This window comes from Heptranchias perlo, chromosome 30 (assembly GCF_035084215.1).
Source record: "Heptranchias perlo isolate sHepPer1 chromosome 30, sHepPer1.hap1, whole genome shotgun sequence".
Taxonomy (NCBI): Eukaryota; Metazoa; Chordata; class Chondrichthyes; order Hexanchiformes; family Hexanchidae; genus Heptranchias; species Heptranchias perlo.
In genome coordinates, this window is record NC_090354.1 from 26,111,164 (window position 1) to 26,127,450 (window position 16,287).

The 16,287-nt window shown below is 43.3% G+C and overlaps 1 protein-coding gene across 7 annotated transcripts in view; it reads left to right on the forward strand.

The window, feature by feature from the left end:
- The window catches only part of LOC137300008 (unconventional myosin-Id), a 496,111-nt gene that overhangs the window by 300,866 nt on the left and 178,958 nt on the right, over positions 1-16,287 (forward strand). For 6 of the 7 annotated variants that reach the window (XM_067969090.1, XM_067969092.1, XM_067969091.1 and 3 more), the window contains 2 exons: positions 6,667-6,890; positions 15,023-15,167. In XM_067969090.1, coding sequence (XP_067825191.1) covers positions 6,667-6,890; positions 15,023-15,167 — 369 coding nt within the window. Of the gene's footprint in view, positions 1-6,666; positions 6,891-15,022; positions 15,168-16,287 lie in introns of those variants that run through there. The other variant, XM_067969093.1, reaches the window with a different exon arrangement.

Sequence of the window (16,287 nt, forward strand, 5' to 3'; positions counted from 1 at the left end):
GCCACCATACAATGTGTCAGTGAAGTATAAGATGTTGGGTTATGTACCTTAAACTATTTAAGATGTTAAAAGTCTTTCATATCCACATACTTCCTGTCAAGTAGCTCCAGCTTCCTGTAACAATTCTGTTACTGTTTTTCTGCCCCTGTCACACTATTGCCATTGCACTTGCATTATCCTGTTTATTTCAAAGGGATGCTCTTTTGGTCTTCCCAGCTGAACCTCCCACATAGATGGTGGTCTGCTACCATTCTTTTATTTATCTCTAGCTAGAAATGATCACACTTTGTGGGCTTCCTGCCTACATTTATGAGCTCCTTTGGGCCCCTATATTTACCTTCAATTTCCTGCCCCCTGTTAATCCTCTCATTTACCCCATCCAACCCAGTTCCCCATACGCTCCTATCCAAAGCTTAATTCAGGCCAAGGTCTAGCCACCCCGCCCCCCCCCCCCCCCCCCTCAATCCAATTTCCTCTTTTTCCCCAGCCTCCCTCTCCCTTTGCTGCCTCTGTGCCCCCATTGAATTTCTGTGCTTCAGGCCTTCCCTCAACATTCACCTTCATGGCTCTGGCTACCCACCTCCTTTCCACCTCACTTCCTGCTGCGATCTCCACACCCCACCCAACATTAGGCCTCCAGCCTTGGTCACCCACTTGCTTGGCCCTGACTTCAATGCCCCTTTAATCCCATAACCTTACACGGACCCTTCCAAAAGCACCACTGGCTTTAAAGAACCTGAGGTTCACTCTGTCATCTAGGAGCGCACCCCATGGCATGGTGCTTCCTAGGTAGGTGAGCCTGTCCACTGCAGACAGCATGTGCCCTTCAATGGTTATATTGGGTAGCACATAAGGCTTTACAGGGGTAGGTCGGTATATAACTTCCGAGTTGTAAACAAGAAGGTTAATTGGACCCAGTCTGACTCTTTTGAAGAAAAACAGGAGCGTTCTTCCCAGTGTCCTGGCCAATATTTATCCCTCAACCAACACCTAAACTGATTATCTGGACATTATCACATTGCTGTTTTTGGGAGCTTGCTTTGCGCAAATTGTCTGCTGTGTTTCCTACATTATAACAGTGGCTACACTTTTTTAAAAAGTACTTCATTGGCTGTAAAGCGCTTTGGGACATCCTGAGATCGTAAAAGGCACTATAGAAATGCAAGTCTTTCTTTTCTTTATCAATTGGTCAGGCCATTTCCATTTGTTTGCCCCAGACACTTTGGATTAATTGACCTGCATTTGTCATGTGCCTCAGCTGGCTTGTCAGGTATTTTCTTTTTGAAAAACTGAAGCAAACTTCCAATAAGAAGCAGGCGCATGGGAACAACACCACCTGCACGTTCCCCTCCAAGTCACACACCATCCCGACTTGGAAATATATCGCTGTTCCTTCATTGTCCGCTGGGTCACAATCCTGGAACTCCCTTCCTAACAGCACTGTGGGAGAACCGTCACCACACGGACTGCAGCGGTTCAAGAAGGCGGCTCACCACCACCTTCTCGAGGGCAATTAGGGATGGGCAATAAATGCCGGCCTTGCCAGCGACGCCCACATCCCGTGAACGAATAAAAAAAATATATATAACTCTTCCTTAAATTCAAGACATAAATTCAAGAACGTATCAATTAAACAGATAAATGACATAACTAAGAGCATTCTGTGTTAAAATTTATGTTTTATTTTTTGTAAAGTTGTTTGGGAGATTTGGTTAAAATTTGACTTTTGATTCCTCCACCCCCCCCACCCCTATTTTATGATCCTGTTTTTCCTGAGTTAATGGTGTATGGAAGGGAAACAGATGGCTTTAGTAGGTTGTAATCTTGAGTCCAGAATCGTGCCTGGGATGAGTTGGCTTATAACCCAATGACAATATGATGGAATCAGAACACACCAAGACATTGGACTGCAGCTTTTAGAATGCATTAAATTCGTTCATCCGTTTAAGAAACAAAATTGGTGTATGGTAGGCTAGTAGAGCTGGCAAATGAGCTAAAAACCTTTTGGGTATTGGAAATGGGATAAATTTGGACTGAAAAGCAATGAGATGTTAACCTTCTGGGGCCTTCAGTAATGTTTCCTAACTGAACCCTTATTGCTTTAAAAGCAAAGCTGCCGTTTTATTTATTTTATTAACTTAACCTCTTCAATGCTTTGTTTTCAAATTTAGTAATTTCAAATTTGGTACCAACTAAAATTTAGCTGAAATTTAAAAAGATGTAAAAGTGTACAGAATTGTAGGCATAAATTGTAAAATTTTGTGTTGGTACCATTATCAAGATTCAGCAAAGTATATTACAATATATTTAAAATACACAAGCATCAAGTCTGGCGGGCGATACAAACTCATAATCAATAATGTTTGTGTGGCTAGTAGTATCTCACATTACACTGGATCTCAATCAAAATGAAAACGTACACATGTCCAAAGCCAACAAGGGAACCCTTATGCCTCAGTAAAGTGCCCCTAGCCATCCATTCTGAGCTTCATTGCGAAAGGCTGCATCTGCTTGCTTTGGAAAACTAATTCGAAAGCAGCTTGTTCACAGCGTGTTATCTTAAAGAATTAATTTTGTTCTTTATTTCCAATGCAGATGAATACTAATAAAAAGTTTTTATGTTGAGTTTTCAAAAGCTCTAAGTGAAAGAGCCAAACATAATTGCATTCTTATTAACATTTTCTTCCTTTACAAATTCCCTTCTTGAAAACACTGGAGCACACGATAAGGGAATAGACAGATAATTTTTGTTTTACATTTTATATAACCAGCATCAGTTAGCAGAAACTGTTAAGTACAAACTCTGACAAGCATTGCATTTCACTAGACACTGTTAGGGACAGTTATTGCTGCTGTTGCCTCCATTTTCACCATAATTCTGTCCTGATTTCCCTCCTGGTCACGGTGTAAACTAGGGACCAAAGAGCCTACAGTTTAAAATGAATGTGCAAGTATTATTACAGTACAGGCTTTTTCTCAACAACTTTAGATGGCAGCTTCCATTAGAAGACCGTGTCTCCTATGCATTGAAACTTGCATCCTTATTCTCTGCTATATTTGGGTTAATGCAGTTCAGGTCTAATAATTAATCCCTTGGTATTGAATATGTGGGAAGCCCATCACATTCTCCTGTTACCTCAGAAGGCAAACAAAAGCACACCAGCAAGCCACTTTATACAGGCTAAACTACTATTCTCGATTTATTTACAAATAAAATTATACTTAGAAGAAAAAGTCATAGGTAAACTATGAAACAGTACGATACTTTTATGAGACAACTGGAATTGATCCACAAGGGGTAATGTACCTTCTTTTCAGAAAGCTGCCTCTATATATTGGCATATAATAGTTCCTTTGGAATGCACTGCCTAAAAGGGTGGTCGAAGCAGATTCATTGGATACTTTCAAAAGGTAATTGGATATATACTTAAAAAGAAAAAATTGCAGGGATATGGGGAAAGAACAGGGGAGTGGGGCTAATTGGATAGCTCTTTCAAAGAGCCGATACAGGCATGACAGGCTGAATGGCCTCCTTCTGTGCTGTATGATTGTATGAAACAGCCAGGCTTCTGTTTTTGGCACATTAGGATGAACTTGCATGTCTTTATCAGAACCGAAGACCACTGGAAAAATTCCTCTGTTTTATGCAGTTTAATCCCTTTGAAGACAGCGCTGTCAATCATTCATGATCAAATATATAATGCTGATCCCATGGAATGATGGGAAGTTAAATAAACACTGTCTGGATTCCAAGCAATTGAATAAAAAAATTAAATTCGCACCTAGATAGAAGCACCTTCATCTTAACTAATTTCCTTTTAAAAACCCTTTCTAGTTCATGCAGACAAGTGCCTGCTATTTTCCATTGTGAAAGCATTCTCCATGTTAAATCCTTTTCAAAACTAAGGACAAATTCTTATTTTTGTTACAAGTTCCATCAGCCAGAGGAATGGTATTTTTTCGACTTCTGACCCAGTGATATTTCTGAGTGGTTCCTTGCCCAATGTGTGAGAAGTGAGACACTGCCAGACTCCACGCGCAATGTCTGCTGAAAACGTTCTACTACATTTCACCAGCATGGCCTTGTATTTTCTCCACAATTCTTCCCGAGATCTTTCAGTACTGAGCTAACATGACTATATGTAATTTAAACTGTTGTGTTGAGTAAAGGGTAAGCCTATCTTGATCCAGAAGAACTAAGTAAAGGCCTTGTATGTTTTATTTATATATATATATATATATATGTGCATAGCTTCTGATAGACATCAAATTTGACCAGACCCCATAATACTACAACAACAGCAACAAGGTACAGATTTGTGGTACGGGTTGAAGACGATGGCTTCAGTCTTCCAATCTGATAACACGGGCAGTGGGGAGGGGTCGAGAGAGGTGGTGGAGTGGTAGAGGTGGGTGTCGTCAGCGTACATCTGGAAGTTAATCCCACGCCCACGAATGATATCGCCTAGGTGCAGAATGTAGATGAGGAAAAGGAGTGGGGCCAAGGTTAGATCCCTGGGGGACTTTGGAGGCAACAGTTAAGGGACAGGAAGAGAAGCTAGAGATGCTCTGGCTAAGCGGCAGAGAGGTCAAGTAGGATGAGGAGGGATAATGCAGCACAGTCACAGACGATGATCTCTATGTCTTTGGTTAGGGCCCTATTGGCAGGGGCAGAAGCCTGATTGGAGAGATTCACACGGAGTTGTGGGAAAGGTGGGCACATATTTGAGAAGAAAGGGAGATTGGAGGTGTTTGCAAGGACAGAGGGGGCTAGGGTGGGTGTTTTGAGAAGTGGGGGGGGGGGTGATGAAGGTTTTTAAATGGATGTTGACACTACATGAGGAGAAGGAACCATTTACAATGTCAACCAGCAGGAAGGGAAATTGGGTGGTCGGTGTAGTGTGAATAGGTTCAAGGGGACAGGAGGTGGATGTCATCGATGAGATAGAAGAGAAACTAGAGGAAGATGTGGTTTCAGGGTTTTGTGGGCAAGGGGAAGAGAGGGTAGGTAAGTAGCAAAGTCAGCTGAACGGATGGTCTCAATCTTAGTGACAAGGAAGTCCATGAGCTCCTTGCACTTTTTGGAAGTGAGGGTGGAAGAGGCAGGGGAGAGGAGTTTATGGCGATGGTTGATGGTAGAGAAAAGAATCTGTGGGTTATCTTTGCTCTCCAGATGATCCTGGCGTAGTGGTGGTTTTGCGAGAGGAGAGTGAGGCCCAGTAGCGTTTGATGTGGCTCAGCTGGACCTTGTGATGGATGGCTAAACCAGCTGGATGCCAGATATGCTCAAGTTTGTACCCTTTGGACTTGAGGGAGTAAAGATGGGGGCTGCACCAGGGAATGACAAGGATGCGAGATTTTGTTGGGGACAAGGTGGATATTAAGGAGTGGCTCAGCAAATCCAATGGCTGCAGAAGTATCATGACGAATGGAGGTATAAAAGGCTAGGCAGTAAGGAGTTTGAAAGTTGTAAGTGACTTGGGGGAAGAGGTTTTTTTTCCTGAAGGGATGCAGAAGGAAGTGCGTTTGGTAGTAAGTAGGGGGATGTGATCGGTGAGGGATACAAGGAACTGGTCGGAGATGGCCTTGGTAGTGCTCGCGACCATGGAATCAGAGAGGCGACAAGAGATGGTAAGTTCGAGGGCGGCCATGGGAGAAGGTGTGGTGCTCAAAGGATTAAAGGTACCAGAGGAGTAGGGAGATATCAAGGTGTTACTTGCTGAAAAGGGTCACACTGCCACCGTGGAACGTATGAGCAGGCAAGGAGGCTTCAATAGTGGCTAAGGCCTCACCACTTGTGAGCCAAGTTTCGGTCAAAGCCATGATGTCAGTACAATCATCGGCTATAAGGTCATGAATAGCAAGCATCTTGTTTGCGAGTGAACGGACATTCTGGAGGGAAATGCAGAGGTGGGGGGGCGGTGATTGTTGATCTGCTGGCAGAGTCCAAGGGAGCAGTGGTGGGTAGGGTGTGTGGGATCAGACAGAGGTTGGTGAGGTTAGTCCCCAGCTGGCACACTGGGCTGGAAGATCAGCAAGAGAGGATGATGAGGCATTTTTATTTAAGATGTGGCTTCAAACCACTGATTCTATAGACCTTGAGTTCCTGATCTTAACCACTGCAAGAAGGTGGCAGTTTTTTTAAATACTCAGTCAGAGGGTTAGCCTCCAGGCTAGAATGGTTAAGAAGGGTTAACTTCTCCTTGAGGCTGTTTACAGAATATTTGGGGGCAGGGGTCAGGTCACCTTCCTGTTGTCAGTGATACAATGGTGCAGGATAACCTAATGAGGGAAGGAAGTGGATAAGGAAGAGGAATGTGTATTTTTCCAATGGAAAAAAAATTACATTTTTATCTATATATGAATCAAGAAGATCCTAACTTTGGTAAATGTGATCCATAAGTGCAATAGAGAGCCCAAGTAAGGATGGTAGGTAAATCCATACGACATAGAAACTGCAGGTGATCAAGGACCAGTCTTGAACAAGATAGTCATGATCACTTACCAAAACACCCTTATAATTGGATTTGGAATGTAACATTTTTATAGGCACTTGGCTTAAACTACTTTAAGCCTATGACTACTTGCACAGTTGTCACTTGTACTTTAGGTTACTTGGCAGATTTCTAGTCCATTCTCTAAAATTAAACATTTGTTTCTTTATAGGTCTGGAGGGGAACCATAGCACGACTTCGCTACAAACGCACAAGAGCTGTCTACATTATCATAAACCACTACAGGAAGTACAAAGTGAAGTCTTACATCCGGGAGGTAGGCAGGCGCTTCCAGAGTGTTGGGAACATGAAGGATTATGGGAAACATGTGAAATGGCCAACTCCACCCAAGGTCCTGCATAAATTTGAGGAAACATTGCAGTCTGTTTACCAAAGGTAACTCACTAAACATCATTATCAGCAGAATTTGGGAATCGTGTACTGTCATTTCAAATTCTGATCATTTTTATATTGCAGCCTCTGCTTATGTTATAGTTCAGGTCTTCCCCCTCCCCCCCCCCCCAACTATTTTCTCGTGTTCATGGGTAGATTCAGTTTTCAAAAGTAGATCAAGCCATTTATGAGCCAAAACCTGCATTTTAAAAAAAAATTTCACCATGTAGATGGGGGTGTGCTGAGGTTTAACAAGTAACCCCTGAATTGAGGTAAATCACTTGTTGCACAGAATACATGGGATGCCAACCATGTTCTGGCATCGGCTCAGAAGGCATTGAGCCACTAGTTCAATGCTTTGCAGGTTAGACTACTTGGTCAGATTTATTTCAGATTAAATAATACAGCAAATACAGTACAATACTCAAACTTACAGAATATATGAGAGCGTGAAATTGTAAGAAAATCATAACCTCAGAAATTCATTATCAAAATCCAAGGAACACAATGGCTTTAAAACAATGCATATTTTTAATGTGCAACTGTATACCATTGGTCTTCAAAAACAAGTCAGGAATAGTTCAAGGAAGAGGACACTGAAAAATGCAATAATTTTCTGGAAAGAGGTTTCAGAAAAATATAAAACTATTTGAACCGATAATGACTGACGCTGGGATGAAGTTTTGCTCCCTCAAAGTTTAATATGGCAACTCGGCAGTTGTGCACTTGAGTCTTTTTTTAATAAGTATAAATCTCTGAACTTTTTTTGATGTGTAACATAATGGAACTGAAGCCTAGTTGCTGCTAACCTGGGAGTTTGGACCTATGAGGCTGCTTCATAATAATCCCAGCTGCCTCTGGCAGACTCTCTATGTCAAAGCCATGTGTTCAGCTCTCTATGGCTTCCATGAAAAGCAATGCGTGAGTACATCTGTGCCCTATTAGGTAGCCACAGTTAATCCAAATACGATTTGATGATACGGAAGAGTATTTTGGCCTTGGTTATTTGTGCAGCTGACCACTCAAAGCAGCAAATTTGCTTGAGATTTATTTAAAAGTTGTGTGCCATAGCTTTGTGTGCTCTGTACGTGCACAAAGAATGAATTTGTATATCAAACATGGCAATTTTGGCTCCAGACCTTTAAGAAACAAAATTAGTGTCCTTGATTCTCTCCTCTAAAGCTCCAGCTGATTACTATGTATTCTATCTAGCATTCAGGCTCCTCAGCTGTACCAATGATTTATCTGGGTCACTCGTTCTTCGCCAATACCACAAGAGTCTAATGTGTTCAAGATCACTTCACAAATTCTTAATTCAAACTTATGCATTTAATTTACAAGAAACGAGAGCATTCAAAAGATTCCGGGAACCCGTGCACAATCATGAACATAACATTTTGGAGAGTAAATTCCAAGTGGTTCAGAACATTTAACACCAGAGATGTTCCTTTTTCACTTGTTTACAATTTGATTTTGAGTGAACTTTTGTGATCGAAAAGTTGGAGAAAATCAACAATGAGAAATTGAATACTTTCCACTTGGGTACCCTACAGTGAGCACTAATAGTACTATTAGTAGCAGAGAAAATTCTGTTCTGACATCGTGCTGTAATCCAAACCTCAGAGAAGCAACACCTACTGTACCTATAGGACACTTCCTTTTATCACACTAGCCATCCTTGTGCTCTCTCTGAGTGAGAGTGCCAATTTGTGAGCCATTATGCAGCCTGTAACTGCTCATAATGAAGTGGGTTAAGACTGCCCAGATTTCAAAAACAGGCGCTTGAAGCCAACAGACAGGCAAAACTTTTATCCCATCAGTTTGGATTGGACTAGAGGTGGAAAGATATTGTGCTTCCCACTACCCTACTGACATTTTTTTCCTTTTTTTCCCCCAATTTTCTCCCCTTCTTCCCTGAAGGTGCTGATTCCTGCTGGGGTATAGATCCCAGAGCACCAACCAACTCTCTTGCACTTTGCCCAATTGATATCCTTCCTGTCTGGGCCTCGGCAGTAGGTGTCAGTAGGCTAATGGATTAGAGGAGCATCATAGCTGAGCCCGATCCTGGCCTCACCCGATGTCCACACATTCATAATTTCCAGCGTGGGGCCACTGGATAGCTAGAATGTAAGCTGGTATATTTTAGGTTTCCCACTTTCCTTACCCTAGGGGCACTGAATCATCTCCACCGCTGCCACACCTAAGATCAGCTAAAAAGCAAAAGAACAAAGATCGGCTTTCCTGGTCTGAATGGTTGGGAGAATTTTTTTTTTATTCGTTCATGGGATGTGGGCGTCGCTGGCGAGGACGGCATTCATTGCCCATCCCTAATTGCCCTTGAGAAGGTGGTGGTGAGCCGCCTTCTTGAACCGCTGCAGTCCGTGTGGTGCAGGTTCTCCCACAGTGCTGTTAGGAAGGGAGTTCCAGGATTTTGACCCAGCGACGATGAAGGAACGGCGATATATTTCCAAGTTGGGATGGTGTGTGACTTGTAGGTGAACGTGCAGGTGGTGGTGTTCCCATGTACCTGCTGCTCTTGTCCTTCTAGGTGGCAGAGGTCGCAGGTTTGGGAAGTGCTGTCGAAGAAGCCTTGGCGAGTTGCTGCAGTGCATCCTGTGGATGGTACACACTGCAGCCACTGTGCGCCGGTGGTGAAGGGAGTGAATGTTTAGGGTGGTGGATGGGGTGCCAATCAAGCGGGCTGCTTTGTCCTGGATGGTGTCGAGCTTCTTGAGTGTTGTTGGAGCTGCACTCATCCAGGCAAGCGGAGAGTATTCCATCACACTCCTGACTTGTGCCTTGTAGATGGTGGAAAGGCTTTGGGGAGTCAGGAGGTGAGTCACTCGCCACAGAATACCCAGCCTCTGACCTGCTCTTGTAGCCACAGAATTTATATGGCTGGTCCAGTTAAGTTTCTGGTCAATGGTGACCCCCAGGATGTTGATGGTGGGGGATTCAGCGATGGTAATGCCGTTGAATGTCAAGGGGAGGTGGTTAGACTCTCTCTTGTTGGAGATGGTCATTGTCTGACACTTGTCTGGCGCGAATGTTACTTGCCACTTATCAGCCCAAGCCTGGATGTTGTCCAGGTCTTGCTGCATGCGGGCTCGGACTGCTTCATTATCTGAGGGGTTGCAAATGGAACTGAACACTGTGCAATCATCTGCAAACATCCCTATTTCTGACCTTATGATGGAGGGAAGGTCATTGATGAAGCAGCTGAAGATGGGTGGGCCAAGGACACTGCCCTGAGGAACTCCTGCAGCAATGTCCCGGGGCTGAGATGATTGGCCTCCAACAACCACTACCATCTTCCTTTGTGCTAGGTATGACTCCAGCCACTGGAGAGATTTTTCCCCTGATTCCCATTGACTTCAATTTTACCAGGGCTCCTTGGTGCCACACTCGGTCAAATGCTGCCTTGATGTCAAGGGCAGTCACTCTCACCTCACCTCTGGAATTCAGCTCTTTTGTCCATGTTTGGACCAAGGCTGCAATGAGGTCTGGAGCCGAGTGCTCCTGGCGGAACCTAAACTGAGCATCGGTGAGTAAGTGCCGCTTGATAGCACTGTCGACAACACCTTCCTTCACTTTGCTGATGATTGAGATTAGACTAATGGGGCGGTAATTGGCTGGATTGGATTTGTCCTGCTTTTGTGGACAGAACATAGCTGGGCAATTTTCCACATTGTCGGGTAGATGCCAGTGTTGTAGCTGTACTGGAACAGCTTGGCTAGAGGCGCAGCTAGTTCTGAAGCACAAGTCTTCAGCACTACAGCCGGGATGTTGTCGGGGCCCATAGCCTTTGCTGTATCCAGTGCACTCAGCATTTTCTTGATATCATGTGGAGTGAATCGAATTGGCTGAAGACTGGCTTCTGTGATGGTGGGGATATCGGGAGGAGGCCGAGATGGATCATCCACTCGGCACTTCTGGCTGAAGATGGTTGCAAACGCTTCAGCCTTGTCTTTTGCACTCACGTGCTGGACTCCTCCATCATTGAGGATGGGGATGTTTGCAGAGCCTCCTCCTCCCGTTAGTTGTTTGATTGTCCACCATTCACGACTGGATGTAACAGGACTGCAGAGCTTTGATCTAATCCGTTGGTTGTGGAATCGCTTAGCCCTATCTATAATATGTTGCTTCCGCTGTTTAGCATGCATGTAGTCCTGAGTTGTAGCTTCACTAGGTTGGCACCTCATTTTTAGGTACGCCTGGTGCTGCTCCTGGCATGCTCTTCTGCACTCCTCATTGAACCAGGGTTGATCCCCTGGTTTGTTGGTAATGGTAGAGTGAGGAATATGCCGGGCCATGAGGTTACAGATTGTGCTGGAATACAATTCTGCTGCTGCTGATGGCCCACAGTGCCTCATGGATGCCCAGTTTTGAGCTGCTAGATCTGTTCTGAATCTATTCCATTTAGCACGGTGGTAGTGCCACACAACACGTTGATGGTGTCCTCAGTGCGAAGACGGGATTTCATCTCCACGAGGACTGTGTGGTGGTCACTCCTACCAATACTGTCATGGACAGATGCATTTGCGACAGGTAGATTGGTGAGGACGAGGTCAAGTAAGTTTTTCCCTCGTGTTGGTTCGCTCACCACCTGCCGCAGGCCCAGTCTAGCAGCTATGTCCTTTAGGACTCGGCCAGTTTGGTCAGTAGTGGTGCTACCGAGCCACTCTTGGTGATGGACATTGAAGTCCCCCACCCAGAGTACATTCTGTGCCCTTGCTACCCTCAGTGCTTCCTCCAAGTGGTGTTCAACATGGAGGAGGACTGATTTATCAGCCGAGGGAGGGCGGTACTTGGTAATCAGCAGGAGGTTTCCTTGCCCATATTTGACATGATGCCATGAGATTTCATGGGGTCCAGAGTCAATGTTGAGTACTCCCTCCTGACTGTATATCACTGTACCGCCACCTCTGGTAGGTCTGTCCTGCCGGTGGGACAGGACATACCCAGGGATGGTGATGGAAGAGTCTGGGACATTGGCTGAAAGGTATGATTCTGTGAGTATGGCTATGTCAGGCTATTGCTTGACCAGTCTGTGTGACAGCTCTCCCAATTTTGACACAGGTCCCCAGATGTTAGTGAGGAGAACTTTGCAGGGTCGACTGGGCTTGGGTAGCCTTTGTCGTGTCCGTTGCCTAGTGGTCCGATGCCGGGTGGTCCGTCCGGTTTTATTCTTATTGTGACTTTTTTTTAAGCGAGATTTTACAACTGAGTGGCTTGCTAGGCCATTTCAGAGGGCAATTAAGAATCAAACTCATTGCTGTGGGTCTGGAGTCACATATAGACCAGACTGGGTAAGGACGGCAGGTTTCCTCCCCTAAAGGACATTAATGAACCAGATCTCTGCTCCTGATCACTGTCCTTGAACCAGAATCTTGCCTATCTTTCTTAAAAGTGAATACCCATTAAAAATCTTCTAATAACATTTTAAGAAGTTTGTGCAGTTGCAGTGTGAGATTCCTGTGATGGTGAACACAATAGTTCTTCAGAAGCTCAGCCTGCCTATTTACATCCTTTAAAATAGGTCAGCTTCCCCTGTGACTTACAAGTAAAGATACTGTCTTTGAGCCATACAAGTCCCAGGTTCAGTTCGCTGCCTGATTTCAGTCAGAGCAGCAGTAGGAGGGCTAAATTGGCTGCTGCGCCCCTGGGTTATTGAAGGAAAGGTGGGCGTGGGTTCCTGCTCCTGATCACTGTCCTCGAACCTCTGCTGGAAGTGGCATGTGTGGCTATTTGGTGAGGTCAGGATTGGAGTTGGCTGTGATATCCTCCAATTTTGAATAGTCTCCTGACACTCACTGTCAAGACTCATGTGAATAGTGGTCCCCTGGGTCAAGTACCAGGAGGTACTTGCCACCTGTTGAACCTGACAGCAACAATGCAACCATTTTCAGAAGAGGAGGGAGGAAAATTGAGGAGAAAAATAAAATAGAAGACCATTTAGATCAGTTTCTGTTAACAAACTTTTTAATGAGAAAATCTCTCAATCTAACAAACAGTTCATTGTATTTTACACTGTCTTTAGCTGCATCCTGTATGGGTTCACCAATAAACAGAAAAAGTGGGAGGACAAGTTGATAAAGCGGGGAAAAAAAATACAGGGTATAGGATCCTAGGTTTTACAAATACAGCCATAGAATACAAAAGCAAACAAGTAATGCAAAGCCTCTATAAATCAGTGGTTAAGCTGCAGTTAGAATATTATGCTTGATTTACCTCTCTTTACCTTTATTTATACTTTTTGTAACAGAGAAATTTATATGACAGTGTACGATGTCTGAAGTGTGACAAAGCTCGACATATGGAGTATTGTGTCCAGTTCTGGGCACCGCATTTCAGGAAAGATGTGAAGGCCTTAGCAAGGGTGCAGAAGAGATTTACTAGAATTATTCCAGGGAAGAGGGACTTTAGTTACGTGAATAGACTGGAGAAGCTGGGGTTGTTCTCCTTGGAACAGAGACTGTTGCGAGGACGTTTGATAGAGGTATTCAAAATCATGAAGGATCTAGACAGATAGAGAGAAACTGTTCCCATTGGCAGAAGGGTCAAGGTCCAGAGGATATAAATTTAAGGTGATTGGCAAAAGAACCAAAGGTGACATGAGGAAAAACTTTTTTACACAGCAAGTGGTTAGGATCTGGAATGCATTGCCCGAGGGGGTGGTGGAGGCAGATTCAATCATGGCCTTCAAAAGGGAACCGGATAAGTACTTGAAAGGAAAAAATTTGCAGGGCTATGGGGAAAGGGCAGGGGAGTGGGACTAGCTGGATTGCTCTTGCATAGAGCTGGTGCAGACTGTATGGGCCGAATGGCCTCCTTCTGTGCTGTAACCTTTCTATGATTCTATATAGCAGCAAATCTTGGGTGCCATTGCTCATGGTGGACCAGGAGATGCTCTGTTTTGTAAGGACGGAGGATTGTACCATGCAAAATTAAAATGGATTACTCTGCTAAAGTGTGCATTTGTGTCACTTTAAAGCTATCAAGTCTAATTGCCGTTAAGTAAACAGAAGTCATCAAAGAAAGAGCTACAGATATCGATCTTCCACTCCAACCAATCCAAAATACTGCACCAAAGATTTTCTGTTTGGTCTCTGGGCTTGCTATAAATTACTAGATTGGGCAAGTAAAGACACACTCTAGGCCCTAAGGAGTGAGAGTTCACCAATAAAACTGGATTGAGACATTGAACCTGAGAAAATGATCTAGAATTAAATGCCCAAAAATATAATGATTGTGTTGCATTTTACCGTTATTGAGTTTCTTTTTAGTGGAACCGATTCTTTCTATTTAACCTCCTTTTTCTACCAATTTTCTCCCTTCCCTTTCCCCAGGGATCCTGGATGCTCTTCAGTACCTCACCCAAATGGCCATTTTTCATGTGTTAGTTTAGGCAGTAAGTGTTGACAGGATATTCAATGATGGGGGCATTCCAGATGAGCCTGATCCTGTCCTTACCTGAAGTCCGATATTTAGGTCCTTTTGAGCAGAAATCTATAGAGATGGACCAGGAGCAGAAATCCTAAACAATTTTCACCACCTTCATTTGGGTGTGTTGAGGTCAATTTTATTGATCCACTGCTACCCTGGCTGAGATCAGCTGACTTAGTGCATACTGAGCATTGAAGCTGGATCTATATGGTTCAGCTACTCACTTTGTCATTCAGCAGATCCATAGACAGAAGCTTATAATTTTTCTTTCTTTAACAGAACGCTTTTGAAAGCAGGGTTGTCATCTATTTCCAAGTTGAAAATTGGTCATGGACAGGACAGGATTGTAACTTGAATTCTGATTTTTGTTTTGCAGCTGATGAAAATGCAATTGGAAACCATAACATTAATAACTAGTGCTCCATATCATAAGACACAGAAGTAAAGTAGGGAAAACAGTGGGCTGCTTTTGGTGTCCAATTTACATTTTAGATATTTCCAGTTGGTCTGCTCAAAAACAATTTTTTGGTTCAAAATCAAATGGTGGTACTTATAACTGTGAGCTGTGAATTCAGTTTATCCTCTGCGATATAAGATTATTAATGCACACCCTGATATAATGTAACGTTAGCTTCTTTCAACCCGGTACATTCTAACGAAAATTGCTTTAATTCCAATTTTACTGATAGATGGAGAGCGCATCAGCTGATTAAGAGCATTCCACCTGCCGACTTGCCGCAGGTCAGAGCAAAGGTCGCAGCCCTGGAGAACCTAAAGGGTCAGAGAGGCGATCTGGGCCTACAGAGAAGCTGGGAAGGCAATTACCTGGCAACGGTGAGTAATAAAGATATTGTATTGGAGAAACCACAATGTCCACAATGCTCACTTCCTTGCCTATTCCGTACTGACTGTCTCAAACTGCATTCAAATTATTAACATTTCCTGTAAACAGTTGCAACCATTTTTTGTAATTCCTAATATAGGGCTGAATATTGTAAACTGGTACTTTCTCTTGTAATAACTGCTGATAATAATTATCGATCAAATAAGTTAAGTTTTCAGTGTTAACTCCATGTGCTTCCCATTCAGGGGCTTCTTCATCAGGCCTTCCTCTGAATATGAGCAATACGAGGCATTAGCCAAGGAGTTCTGTGGATGTAGAAGGGATCCATAGCAATTTGTTCTGAAACCTAACATTATAAACAATTGTCCAGCCATTGTTAACTTGTACAGCCATAAAAGGATGCACAGTGGGGAACAATGGAAAAGTCAGTATATTTCTTGAATAAATTCCAATAACTCACACTACAGTTTAGTTAATTTAATAACGTAACTAATCTGGTAGCTCAAGGTAGTTTAATAACTCACAAGGTAGTTTAACTTCATAGGAAAAAAAAGATGCTTGAACAAATTTGTTATTGAGCACTGAATTTAAGGAACTGACACTTGCTGTTTACTTTACAAAATAGGCAATAATTTTGGCACCACTGTAAGGTACATGTAAGAAGAGATTAATGGCACTGATTGGGAAGGGAGAGGTACTTCCAGCTCCAACGTTAATTCACCGTGCAATAAATTTCACACTGGATGTGATGACTGTTAGCCTCAACACCATTTCTGTATGAATTGTTTTTTTTAAAGCATTTGTTATGTTTGCTCTTGAAAGGTCTCTGCTGCCATCAAATTATTCTAGGTGATAGTTGATCTTGAGTGTCCATGCATGGACTGAGCAAGAGGTTATTTCAGAGCGTAGGTTTCAGGCTTCTGTCATTTGGTTTGAGAATGTCACCATGCACTAAGTGCAAGCCCTATTCATTGGGAATATTGTCATTTATAAAGTGCTCCTATATATACTAGTAGCGGCTTAAAACCGAATGATGCTGAAAACAAATTAAAATGACATGTTATAACCATGTTCGTAGCTCCGCCCAAGTGACATGATTAGATTCAAATT